Source organism: Hemicordylus capensis, chromosome 3 (genome assembly GCF_027244095.1).
Source record: "Hemicordylus capensis ecotype Gifberg chromosome 3, rHemCap1.1.pri, whole genome shotgun sequence".
NCBI lineage: Eukaryota > Metazoa > Chordata > Lepidosauria > Squamata > Cordylidae > Hemicordylus > Hemicordylus capensis.
In genome coordinates this window covers 51297261-51311743 of record NC_069659.1, presented here as the reverse complement: position 1 = coordinate 51311743, position 14483 = coordinate 51297261, and the positions used below count along the sequence as shown (strand labels likewise).

Below are 14483 nucleotides of genomic sequence, written 5' to 3'. Positions count from 1 at the left end.
ATAGCTCAACCTATGAAACTGCCACATTATTAAAATCTTGTGATTTCTTCAATATAATAATTACTTCAAGTGGTTTTCTATTTCTTTAATTTTCTGCTGACAAAACATGAAAACCAACCTCATTGATTTTGTCGTAACTTCTGGCCTACAGTCATACATTTTCAATTACTATTTTGTATTCTTAGGACTTGAAGAATATGTAATCCAATCATCTTGTTCTTTCCTTCAGAGGAAGAGTTTGTGGAAATACAGTCAGCTGATTCCTCAGGGAAAACTAGAACCTGGGAAACACTGTATGTTATCCAGTTATGTTACTCAGTTAGATCTTATAGTATTCTGACGTTTTGACTGATTATCATATCTATTGAGGTAAGGCAATCAGAAGTGCACCTAGGTAAATTTGAAGCCTGGACCTAAAGGCCTTTGTCCGCCCCGCCCTCCCCCTGGCCATCCCCAAGATACGCGGCAATGCATTATTTCTTACACCAGAACATGCTCAGGGAAATCTGGAAACCTATTATTATTATTATTATTTTATTAGAAATTCTAAATAAGATACTTCCCACTGACCTGCAGATACCACATTGATTCCCAGTTCTATTTTATCCTCGCTACAACCTTCTGAGGTAGGATCAACTGATCGAAAGTGACTGGTTCAAGGTCACCCAGTGAGTTTCAAGGCTGAGTGGGGATTTGAACCTGGGCCTCTCCAGTCCTATAACTACTACATCACAGCAGCTCTAATGGACCCATAAGACATGAGGCATATCAAAAGGAATAGTTGCTGCTCCAGAGTACTCATGATCTAAAGAAACATTGTTAAACCACATAGCTTAAAGTAGAATTTCTCAAACCTGGGTTCCTCGATGTTGTTGGACTACAACTTCTGTCATCCACAGCCACAATGATCAAAAGCTATTGTGGTGTAGATACGAGGAATTGTAGACCAATATTATTTGGGGACCCAAATTTTAGAAACCCTGCCTTAAAGGATACACACACACACACACACACACACACACACACACACACACACACACACGTTTCATTTAACAGTAGAAGAGGGACTATATGACGGTACTATTTGTATTTTCCAGACTTAATTTTGTGTACACTTTTGCATACAACTGTACATATTAAGTCTTTATCAAAGTTCTCATACTTTTGAATGTACTCAAAATGTACTCGGCTACTCTGTGAAGAGCAGACACAGCCAAGAAGGTGAGCAAGCTTTTCTAAACATCTAGCCTTTTCCCCTTCAAACAAACTAACAGGAAGAGGGGAGTGCTCGGTGCAAGGAGCTCCTGGCCCTCAGGGAACAAATCTGTTCCCTTGAGACCAAGGTGGCGGATCTGGAGAAGCTCAGAGAGACAGAGAGGCATGTGGACGAGACCTTCAGGGATGTGATAGAGGCATCCCACTCCAGGGCTGGTAGCTCCTCTGCTGTCAGGGAGAATGAAGGTCTTGGGCAAGGAGGACATCGGTCTGAGGAAGAGGGAAATGCTCCTTTAGAAGGGACCCCTTCCGTGGATGATGAGCCCATATCCTCTCGCAAGGGGTATACTCGTCTGAGGGGTGGGGGCCTCCTTGTAGTGGGTGATTCGATCATTAGAGGGATAGAGAGATGGGTTTGTGACCCGCGTGTTGACCACACGGTGACTTGCCTCCCTGGTGCGAAGGTTGCGGACATCACGTGGCGTCTAGACAGGCTCCTAGGCAGTGCTGGGGAGGAGACAGCTGTCATGGTGCACGTTGGCACCAACGATGTGGGGAAATGTAGTTGGGAGGTCCTGGAAGCCAAATTTAGGCTGATAGGTAGTGGATTGAAGTCCAGGACCCCCAAGGTAGCATTCTCAGAAATGCTACCTGTTCCACATGCAGGTACAGTGACATAGGCAGAGCTGGGGGGTTTCAATGCGTGGATGAGACGTTGGTGCCGGGAGGAGGGGTTTAGACTTGTTAGGCACTGGGACACATTTTGGGGCAAGCAAGGCCTGTACAAAAGGGACGGGCTGCATTTGAACCAAGATGGAACCAGACTACTGGTGCTTAAAATCAAAAAGGTTGCGGAGCAGCTTTTAAAATGACACCTGGGGAACAGCCAATAGGAGCTGGGCAGTATCCCGTTTGGCAAAAGCCATCCTTTAAAGTGCGAAGGTGCAAAGAATTCAGATAAAACAGAAGGGGACAGAGCAGAACCGCATAAAGAGCAGAAGGGAGCCTGTGCCAGCAGGTCAAAGAGTCATAAGAATAGCATACTTCAGGGGAGAGATTCAGCGTATAGGTGCTTATATGCCAATGCCAGAAGCCTCCGAGCCAAGATGGGTGAGCTGGAGTGCTTGGTTGCTAACGTAGAAATAGATATAGCGGGCATAAAAGAAACATGGTGGAATAGTGAGAACCAGTGGGACACAGTTATCCCTGGGTATAAACTCTACAGAAAGGACAGGGAGGGGTGCCTTGGAGGTGAAGTAGCACTGTATGTTAAAGAAGGGATAGAATCTTACAAGCTAGAAAACCTAGGTGGACTGGAGTCCTCCACAGAAACACTGTGGGTGACTATACAAGGCCGGAAAGGGGACGTGCTACTGGGGATGTGCTATCGCCCTCTGGATCAAAACGCCGACAGTGACTGGGAGTTGGAGGAGGAAATCAGGGAGGCGTCAAAGAGAGGCAGGGCTGTAATTATGGGTGACTTCAATTACCCACACATAGACTGGGTAAATTCACAGTCAGGTCAGGACAAAGAGGTCAAATTTCTAGATACACTAAATGACTGTGCCCCAGAACAGCTGGTCATGGGACCGACCAGAGAGAAGGCGACCTTGGACCTAATTCTGAGTGACACCCAGGACCTGGTGCGTGACATCAGTGTCATCGACCCTTTAGGGAACAGTGACCACAGAGCCATAAAATTCAGCATTCATGCGGGGAGAGAATCACCAAGGATGTCTAACACGGACATTTTGAATTTCAGAAGAGGAATCTTCTCCAAAATGAGGAGCATGGTGAAAAGAAAGCTGAAAGGGAAAATCAGGAGAGTCACTTTGCTCCAGAGTGCATGGAGTTTACTCAAAACCACAATACTAGAAGCCCAGTTATACCCCAAAGGAGGAAAGATACCACTAAGTCCAGGAGGATGCCAGCATGGCTAACGGGTACTGTCAAGGAAGCCATAAAAGGGAAGAAGACTTCCTTCCAAAATTGGAAGGCCTGTCCAAATGAAGAAAACAGAAAGGAACACAAACTCTGGCAAAAGAAATGCAAGGTGACAATAAGGGAGGCAAAAAAGAGAGTTTGAGGAACATTTAGCCCAAAGTATCAAGGAGAATAACAAAAACTTCTTTAAGTACATCAGAAGCAGGAAACCTGCCAGGGAGGCAGTTGGGCCATTAAACAATGAGGGAGTGAAAGGGATTATTAAGGAGGATATGGAGGTTGCAGAGAAGCTAAATGAGTTCTTTGCGTCTGTCTTCACGGCAGAGGATACTGAGCATATACCTGTTCCTGAACCAGGTTTTTAGGGATGGAGGCTAGAGAGCTGAGTCAGATAGAAGTGACAAGAGATGATGTACTAAACTGTCTAGAAAAACTGAAAGCTAACAAATCACCAGGGCCAGATGGCATCCATCCGAGTCCTCAAAACTCAAACGTGAAATTGCTGACCTCCTTGTTAAAATTTTCAACTTATCCCTGCAATCAGGCTCTGTAGCAGAGGACTGGAGAGTAGCAAATGTAACACTGATTTTCAAAAAGGGACCCAGGGGTGATCCGGGAAATTACAGGCCGGTTAGCCTAACGTCTGTTCCAGGCAAATTGATGGAAAGCATCCTCAAGGATAAAATTTTAAAGTACCTAGAAGAACAGGCCCTGCTGGGAGTGAGCCAGCATGGCTTCCGCAAAGGTAAATCTTGCCTCACCAACCTTTTGGACTTCTTTGAGGGTGTCAACGAGTGTGTGGATCAAGGTGATCCAGTTAACATAGTCTACCTGGACTTCCAAAAAGCTTTCGACAAAGTTCCTCATCAAAGACTACTGAGGAAACTTAGCAATTATGGGATAAGGGGACAAGTACATGTGTGGATTGCTAACTGGTTGAAAGACAGAAAACAGAGGATAGGTATACATGGAGAGTTTTCACAATGGAGGGAAGTAAGAAGTAGGGTCCCCCAGGGATCTGTACTGGGACCGGTGCTCTTTAATTTATTCATCTATGATCTAGAAGCAGGGGTAAGAAGCGAGGTGGCCAAATTTGCAGATGATACCAAACTCTTCCAGGTAGTGAAATCCGAAACGGATTGTGAGCAGCTCCAAAAGGATCTCTCCAGACTGGGTGAGTGGGCGACAAAATGGCAAATTCAGTTCAATGTTAGCAAGTGTAAAGTGATGCACATTGGGACGAAAAACCCCGACTTCAAGTATATACTGATGGGATCCGAGCTGTCGGTGACAGACCAGGAGAGGGATCTTGGGGTCGTGGTGGACAGCCCGCTGAAAGTGTCGACTCAATGTGCGGCAGCTGTGAAAAAGGCAAATTCAATGCTAGGGATCATTAGGAAGGGGATTAAAAATAAAACGGCTAATATTATAATGCCCTTATACAAAACTATGGTGCGACCAAACTTGGAGTACTGTGTACAATTCTGGTCACCACATCTTAAAAAGGACATTGTAGAACTGGAAAAGGTGCAGAAGAGGGCAACCAAGATGATCAGGGGCCTAGAGCACCTTTCTTATGAGGCAAGACTACAACACCTGAGGCTTTTTAGTTTAGAAAAAAAGACGACTGCGGGGAGACATGATGGAGGTATATAACTCAAGTATGTAGTACACCGCTCTGGGCTCCTTGGAGGAAGAGCGGGATATAAATGTAATAATAATAATAATAATAATAATAATAATAATAATAATGGCACTACCTTGGCGTGGTTGTGGGGCTTGTGTGCTCTGAGGAAGGTGAGAGCTATGCCAGAGGTCCAACCATACTGGACAGGTCTCACCACAGGAGCCAGACAAAGAGTGCCTCTCCCATCAACAATATGGTGAGACGTAACTTTAATAAATCTATACCGGATCGGTCGTCATCCGGGTCAACAAGGACCGTGCCATGTGCTATAGTCCCTGGACATCTGGTGGCAAGTGGGCAACAGGACTCAGGATCTTCAGTTGAGCAACCAGGGCTGGAGACAGCAAAGTTACTGGAAGAAACGTCGCTTAACCGAAAAAAATATACGGAAAATGCCAACAAGGAAATAATGATCTGCTATTACAAGTCTAGTCCAACTAGAAGAGGTTATTTAAAAAGAATGTACCAAATTTGGAAAGAGAAGCATCCAGATACAGAAATAACAGAACAAAGGCTAGCAGACCAGAGAAGATTCATAATCAGAAATAAAGTTTTCACAAGAGTTGAGCTGGAAGAACTGCAAAGAGCAACACAGGCTCAAGATATGGAAGAAGAATTACCACCAACTGAAGCAGTTGCTCAGGCGCAGGTGGAGGAGGTGTGGGAAATAGAGGATGCCACTGTTGCTGAACTGTTTCAAAATCAAAACCAGGCAACCGCCCCTTTGCCTTCACCTCAAAAACCCAAATGCTGTTTAACAGAAAAGCAAAAAGAACTAAAGCAAAAAATAACTGAGCACATGAACCAAACAACCACCAGGGTTTGACTTCCAGCTCTAAAAACAGTTGCCAAAGAAAAACTTGCTCAGGCATTAAAAGATGTCAGTGCTGCACTTGCAGAAATAACAACCAATAATTTGTAATAAACAAACCAACTAATGTACAGTGCAGCAACAATAACAACACAAGAGCTCAGATATAAGATCAGTGGACCTGTAAAAAAAAGAAAGCAAGTACATCACCTAAATGGAAGATTAGATTAGAAAATAAAATCTCCAGGCTTAGATCAGATGCTAGTAAATTGAAAGATATGAAAGACAAGAAGCTGAAGAATGAAAACACCAAACAGTATCTGATCCAAAATTACCACCTAGATTCAAGGAAAATTAGAGAAGTCCTGGAAATAATAAAGCAGCAAATAACAGCAGTGTCAAAGAAGATTAGCAGGTATGAAGCCAGAATTACACAACACAGGCAGAATCTCCAATTCCAGTCGAATCAGAGACGTTTCTACCAAAGCATAGAAGGAGAAACTGCAAGAAACATAGAAACACCAAATAAAGAAGAAACAGTGCAATTCTGGGGGAAATTATGGAACAATCCAATAGATTATAATAAAAAAGCCGGCTGGATGAAAGAGGTCAAAAAACGTAACCAACAAATGCAAGATCTAATAATAACACCAGAATTAATAAGTGAAAGAGCAAAGAAAATTAAAATTTGGACTGCGCCAGGCGACGATGAACTGCATGGCTTTTGGCTTAAACACCTAACAAGCCTTCATAAACAACTATCAAAACAGTTCAATCACATTTTGCAAGGAGGTGATATTGAACAATGGCTAACAACTGGGAAAACTCATCTCATAATGAAAGACCCAGCAAAAGGTGCACTTCCAAGTAATTATAGACCAATAACCTGCCTGCCAACCATGTTCAAATTATTAACTGGAATAATAGCAGATGAAGTGATGCAACACTTATTAACTAACAAACAGCTTCCAGTTGAACAGAAAGGAAATTGCCCGAACACCAGAGGCACAAAAGACCAGCTGCTGATTGACAAAATGATTTTAGAAAATTGCAAGAGAAGAAAAACCAATTTAAATGTTGCATGGATTGACTACAAGAAAGCCTTAGATTCATTGCTTCACACATGGATACTAAAATGTTTAGAAACAACTGGTGTCAGCAAAAACGTTCAGATATTTATAAAAAAAGCAATGAGCATGTGGAGTACACAGTTAACAATCAATGGTGAGACACTTGGACAGGTTAGCATTAGAAGAGGCATTTTCCAAGGGGACTAACTATCCCCTCTGTTGTTTGTAATCGCCATGACCCCACTTTCACAAATACTAAACAAAACAGGCCTCGGATACCAAACATAGCAATAGCAATAGCAATAGCACATACATTTATATACCGCTTTATAGCCGGAGCTCTCTAAGCGGTTTACAATGATTTAGCATAGTGCCCCCAACATTCTGGGTACTCATTTTACCGACCTTGGAAGGATGGAAGGCTGAGTCAACCTTGAGCCCCTGGTCAGGATCGAACTTGTAACCTTCTGGTTACAGGGCGGCAGTTTTACCACTGCGCCACCAGGGGCTCTCAAACATCTAAAACATCCAGTCAAATCAACCATCTGCTGTACATGGACGATCTGAAGTTGTATGGAAAGTCCCAGTCAGAAATCGAATCACTGCTAAACACTGTCCATATATTCAGTAGCGATATAGCAATAGAGTTTGGACTAGACAAGTGTGCTGCATTAATAATGAACAGAGGAAAAATAAGAAAAACAGAAGGAATAGAACTGCCCAATGGAAGCAAGATCAAGAACCTGGAAGAGAAAGAACATTACAAATACTTGGGCATTCTCCAGGCTGATAACATTGCACACACTGAAGTTAAAAGAAAAATTGGAAGTGAATACATCAGGAGAGTTAGAAAAATCCTCAAGTCCAAACCCAATGGCGGGAACACCATACAAGCCACAAACACCTGGGCTATACCTTTTATCACATACCCTGCAGGAATAATAGACTGGACCCAGGCAGAGCTAGAGACGCTGGATCGTAAGACCAGGAAAATAATGACCATCAATCATGCTCTGCACCCCCACAGTGATGTAGATAGGCTATACCTCCCTCGCAGCTCAGGTGGAAGAGGAATGCTGCAAGTCCATCAAACAGTAGAGGAGGAGAAAAGAGGCCTTGAAGAATATATCAAAGACAGTGAAGAAGATGCACTTCAAATGGTCAATAACGCAAAACTATTCAACACCAATGAAAGAAAGCAGACCTACAAGAATGAACAAGTCAAGAACCGAGCAGAAAAATGGAAAAATAAGCCCCTGCATGGTCAATATTTGCACAATATAAGTGGAAAATCAGACATCACCAAGACCTGGCAATGGCTTAAGAATGGTTACTTGAAGAAAGAAACAGAGGGTTTAATAGTGGTTGCACAAGAACAGGCACTAAGAACAAATGCAATAAGAGCAAAAGTAGAAAAATCCACAACAAACAGCAAGTTGCTGCCTTTGTAAAGAAGCAGATGAAACAGTGGACCACCTAATCAGCTGTTGTAAAAAGATCGCACAGACTGACTACAAACAAAGGCATGACAAGGTAGCAGGAATGATACACTGGAACATCTGCAAAAAATACCAGCTACCTGTAGCCAAAAATTGGTGGGACCATAAAATTGAAAAAAAGTGGAAGAAAATGAAGATGTAAAAATATTATGGGACTTCCAACTACAAACAGACAAACATCTGCCACACAATACACCAGATATCACTGTAGTCGAGAAGAAAGAAAAACAAGTGAAAACAATTGACATAGCAATACCAGGGGATAGCAGAATAGAAGAAAAAGAAATAGAAAAAAATCACCAAATACAAAGATCTACAAATTGAAATTGAAAGGCTGTGGCAGAAAAAGACCAAAATAATCCCAGTGGTAATTGGCGCCCTGGGTGCAGTTCCAAAAGACCTTGAAGAGCACCTCAACACCATAGGGGTCACAGAAATCACCACCAGCCAATTACAAAAAGCAGCTTTACTGGGAACAGCCTATATTCTGCGACGATATCTATAACAATTGACAATAAAATTCAGCCATCCCAGATCCTTGGGAAGGACTCAATGTCTGGATAAAACAAACCAGTCAATAACACCTGTCTGACTGTGTAAACAAGAAATAATAAATCATGCATGGTGTGGAGAAAGTAGAGAGAGAAATTCTTTTCTCTCTCACACAACACCAGAACCAGGGGTCACTCCATGAAATTGATTGCCAGGAGGTCTAGGACCAACAAACGGAAGTACTTTTTCACACAACGCGTGATCCACTTGTGGAACTCTCTGCCACAGGATGTGGTGACAGCCAACAGCCTGAATGGCTTTAAAAGGAGTTTGGATGACTTCATGGAGGAGAGATCTATCAATGGCTACCAGTTGGAGGGCTGTTGGCCACCTCCAGCTTCAAAGGCAGGATGCCTCTGAGTACCAGTTGCAGGGGAGTAATGGCAGGAGAGAGGGCACGCCCTCAACTCCTGCCTGTGGCTTCCAGTGGCATCTGGTGGGCCACTGTGTGAAGCAGGATGCTGGACTAGATGGGCCTTGGGCCTGATCCAGCAGGGCTGTTCTTATGAATGCACTAATCTCTTGTCACTCCATTTTCCATGTACTTTTTTATTTATGTACTTCATAAATAACATTGTTTACATCTGAAAATGTCTTTCCTGTTATAAGAAGAGAAGCATAACTGAGACGCTGAACTGAGCTCAGAATTCAGTTAAGTAGCTTAAAAATCATGGAAGGAAATGGCTCAAAAACTTTCATAGGCATTGACATTTTCTGATATACAGTTAACTATCTTTGATTCTGTTAGGTGAAGAGGACTTTGCAAAAGACATACCTCCACTTACTCTTTCCTAAAGCAAGAGAAATAAAACCGTACTTCAAATGCTATGAATGAAAATGGGCTTATTCACAGTATGGCCAATGGCATTTTAAATTCTTTCCTCTCTTTCCTAACTCAGATCAGCCATATGAGGGTTATTTATTAACTTCACTGTGCTTAGTGAAGTCATTTTCAGGTGGGAAAAAAGAGCCAAAAGTTCAGGGTCAAACTACAGACTGACAATGAACTCCCCCACCCTTTTAAAAGCAGCTACCCCCTTTGTCTGATTTACAAACTGTGTTACAGACCTTCTGGCCTGTACTACTGTACTTCAGAATATATACTTGAGAGCTCCCCTACATATAAGAAAATCCCCTACACAAAGAAACTGTCCTATCTCAGGGCAGGGGTGGAGCCACCATTGTGTGGGCGGGTCCAAAGAACCTGGCCACCTCTCCCTGTGGAGCTGCCCCATCCAACCGAGTCACGTCCCCTGCATCTAGTGTCAGACCCAGAGGGCGTGACCATATGGGGAAACGGGGCCACAGGGCCCTGTTCGCAAGGCACTTCAGCCAGTGATCGGTTTCCAGCCTGGCTGGGAACCCAGCGCTGGCTGAAGCATTTCAAAAATGGGGCCATGGGGCCCTCTTTTCACATATTGCCACCCTCCTGCATCAGATGTAGGGCGTGTGGTTAGGGGACCTATGGGCTGGCGGCAGCAGATTGCACGCACGCCACTGCCGGCTTTCTACACACCTGCTCAGGGGAAACATCAGCTTTCAATGCACAGGGAGATTTTTTTGTTTTGAAAAAGCATGTAAAGATCCACCACTTGCATTCTGAACAGTAATCTAAAGAGGACTGTACGATAACTACTATGACAACAGATATTTATATACTGCTTTTCAACAAAAGTTCTCAAAGTAGTTTATGCAGAAAAATAAATGATGAATAAATGGTGGTTCTCTGTCCCAAAAGGGCTCACCATCTGAAAAGTGGTTCACATCACAAGCACCGAGGGATGCTGTGCATGAAACTGATTTCGCATGTCATTTCGAGCTCACGCAATGGGTAGACCCGTCTTCCGAGGCGAGCCAACGTGCTGAGTCTGGAGTGGAGGCCTGGTCTACCTGCCGACACCAAAGGGCCGACCAGCTCTCCTCAGAAAAACAACCTTCCTAAATGGTGCTCGAAACACGCGCACCTCAAGCCATTCCCCCTGCATCTGACATCAGATGCAGGGGGCATGGCCAGTACCAGGGACAGGGCCGGCCAGCCCCTGCAGAGCTTCCCCAGTCAGCAGTTCATTGAATCACTGTCTGGGAGCTCCTTTCCCTGCCTTCTTGGCTTCAATGAGCCACTGACTGGGGATGCTCTGTAGGGGTCTCCTGACCCCTTTCCTGGTACTGGCCACACCCCCTGCATCTGATGTCAGGTTCTGTCCCCAGCCACTACCCTGTAGAGGGTCCATTTGGACCCTCTCCCATCCTCCCCACTCAGCATTTCATGGAACGCTGGCTGGCTAGGCTCCCTGCCTCCTGCCCAGTCAGTGTTTCAGTGAAACACCAGCTGGAAAGGAGAGGGGCACGCCTCACACTCCCAGCTAGTGAGCTCTACATCTGCCAACTGGGTATGGGAGGGGACAAGGGGGTGCCTTAGCCAAAGTGGTGCCTTAGTGGCCGGGAGATGGTCGTCCTCCCTTGCTCAATGGTCCCTATGGCCTTGGGTTTCTGTCTCCCTCCATTCATGCAAAGCAGCTGGCTGCTCTTGCAATTCAAGAAGGAAGGGCCCAGGTGACAGATGGGCCATGCAAGTTGGTGCAAAGGGTCTTGTTTTCTTTTTCTCCACTTAGTTGATGAGCACATGATACAATATCATGTTTGAACTGCGTCGCACATTAAGAACAATTAGACTGCATAGCAAGTGTGTAGGCCAGCAATAGCGCACAAGAGGTTTCTAGTGGCTACTATGCCGTGACAACTGAAGTAAAACTATCCTTTACTATTCTTCCCAAAGATCAACAGGGTGTTGTTGATTATCCCGCTTTTATATCCACTTGGATCATTGTCCGTCAGCCTGTCTATAATGTTGGTCAGCAGTGTGCATTTTTAATCAGACTTGGCCCAACATTAATAAGATGCTGATCCTTCATATACTAGGGCTGTGTGAAGCCATCCTGGTTCAGTTTGGAAGGTGTCCTGATGCTTTGGAGCAGATCCTGCTTTGCTTCAGGGCTTGGGCCAGGGGTGCTGCCTCACTTCAAGCTGAACCCTTTCAGCCTTAACTATGGATCCCCTCAATCCTAAAAGTATTACTAACCAGACTGGGTAGTGGGGCAGGAGACAGACTATCTTCCTATATCTTTACTCCCAGTAGAAAGGGAGCAGGTAATGTCTTCAGTGCTTTGGATCTAAACGCCTTCCTCCTCCATTACTTTTTCAGGAATCCTGGGAATGGTGTGGGTGCTTCTGGGAGTTGTAGCCTTTTCTGAGGCTGTGGCCATTGAAAATAAAAGCGTTGTGTGTGTGTGTTGTTTTAATACAAACTGCAGAAGATGTTGCCTGCTCCCTCACCTCTGGGAGAAAAGACATAAGAGAGTGACCTCCTGGCGTGACCTTGTCTGTTCCTGTTTAGGAAAGTGACCTTACCTGTTCCTATTTAGTACTACTTTTTAGGTGAGGCCAGGACAAACAGAAACTTTGGAGGGTTGAAGGGGTTCAACCCTCTGAAGTTTCGGTCCAGTTTTCTTGGCTTCAGTTCAGCCTCAGCCCCAACCAGACAGCACTTCATGCCGAAGTAGGCTGAAACCAAATAGGCTCCCAAAGTTTCGCACTGCCTTATTATATTATACGCAGCACATGTGTGAGAAAGTTAATCTTGCCAAGCATAAACACACTAGCCTTAAGACTGGCTCGTTGAGGCTAAAACTAACATTATGGGGAACCACATCATTGCAAAGCAAGATTCCCCACCTCTGTTTCACTTCATAAACTGCTCCTTGTGGGGCCAGGGAAATGTATAGCCCTATGATATCATATCACACATTATTGTGAATACTATCTTCTCCAGACAGATAGTTCCCCAGACGTCTCCTTCTGGTGAGGAGAGAACGGGGAAACGTGAGCTGCTGTAGTTCTCAGAAGACAAATCGCAACCTATTTTTGTTTGTGCAGAAGTAGTAAGATCATTTTACAGTTGAAGCCAATAGCTGTAACAATATTGCTTCCATAGAACTGTCCATACTAACTACAAAGAATAGGTCAGTGGCTTTCATAATACTGCCTGAAGGCATTGGCAGCTGGAGAGCACTGGATGTAGAAGGTTTCAAGCAATATACCGCGTTTGCCAAGAACCTGAAGATAGTATTCAACGCTTTATTACATTATTAGCATAGTACTGATAAGACATACATTGGCAGATCTGGGTGAGGTGAGTTCCAACTGCCATATGAGAAGCAACCAGTTCATAAGACCACTCTGTTGGCTTTAAAGCTAAATCTGTGGATGTGATAATTACAGAAAGGCATCACCACATCATGCCTACATTATTAAAAGGAGCATAAAGCAAAGGCTCAGACTGTTTGCAAGTAGTAAAAAGCCACCATTCTGTTGCATTCAAAAGGTCTGTAGTAGATCCAATCACGGTTGTGTAAAACTGGGGCAGGGGGCAAGGGATGAACCACATACACAGTAATCATGTGAACAGTTACTAGTGGTATCAACTATGATGCAAATTACTTTTAAGTTCAAATACATATTAAATAACAGGTTGTTGATAAAATAGTTGCTGGATAATATCTTCGGATACTTGCAGTACTAATTTGTTTCAATTTGCTGCTGTCCAATAAATTACTGCAAAAACTGTTTAAGTGAAACGTATGAGGTGCATTTCGACTAGAACTTCCTATCCTATTTAAGCAGCAGAACATATATAATTTAAAAAACAAAACAGAAATACTGTCACAAGCACTACCCAACTTAAATATCTGATTTTACTTACAATGTTATTGAATAGGTTAAAACAATCTCTCCCCCATCACATGAAAAAGACCACAACCCACACTCATATCTAAAGGTGCATCATGTAGCATCTACCTTACCTCCAAAAGACCATCTTCTGGAAGATCTGTGCAGTGGACAGCATTCTGGATCTTGCTTTTACCATAGATTGAACGGAGTGTGCATGGACGGAGGTGACGGGCTATTTCCTGTGTGACATAAACATGTTAACAGAGTGAAGCAAATGGCATCAGAAGCAGAAATACCACCACCACACACAGAAAAGGCAATAAAATGTTATATATATGAGGACTACTTTCCCAGCCCCTCATCCTCATATCAGCCCCTCTGCCTCTGAAATTTTTTTCCTGAGGGTTAGATTTCTCTTGAAGGGGATAGGAATGGGGGTGGGGGAACGGCTGCTGAAAAATGGACAGAGGCACCTTCTGCATTCAGAGTTCTCAATGCATCTCCCAACACCTTTTAATTTTCTTAAAAGCAGCTGCAAGCAGGTGTGAGTCTGTGTGATTTGGATAAGGGCCCATAGCAATGGAGAGGGATGGTTTCCCCAGCTCAAATCAACCCTTCCCAAAAGTTACTGGTAGCCATGGAAGGGGAAACATACATGTACCCCTATTATGCCTGTACGTTTCCCTTCCCCTAACAGCAGTTTCAGGTGATTTGGTTTGTGACACAGGAGAGGGAAAGAGATTCCTCTCCCCAAGAGATCTGGCCTCAGTTTGAATTGGGCCCTACTATAGCTACTTTTAGAAAAATTAGGAGATTCTGGGAGATGCATTCATACATCTCCTGCATCATATCCAACTTGTCAGTACAGATGAACCCCGTTATGCACAGGGGTTCTGTTCTCTGCTACAACCATAGAACTAAACAAGTCATTGAGTCAATGGGACTCAGGGGGTTAGGTTTTTGGAGGCTCAGAAAAC

The 14483-nt window shown here is 44.0% G+C and overlaps 1 protein-coding gene across 8 annotated transcripts in view; it reads right to left on the bottom strand.

The window, feature by feature from the left end:
- Window positions 1–14483, bottom strand: part of NME7 (NME/NM23 family member 7) — a 157070-nt gene that overhangs the window by 18462 nt on the left and 124125 nt on the right. For all 8 annotated transcript variants that reach the window (XM_053310235.1, XM_053310236.1, XM_053310240.1 and 5 more), the window contains one exon: window positions 13638–13745. In XM_053310235.1, the coding sequence (XP_053166210.1) occupies window positions 13638–13745 (108 nt within the window). The remainder of the gene's footprint in view (window positions 1–13637; window positions 13746–14483) is intronic.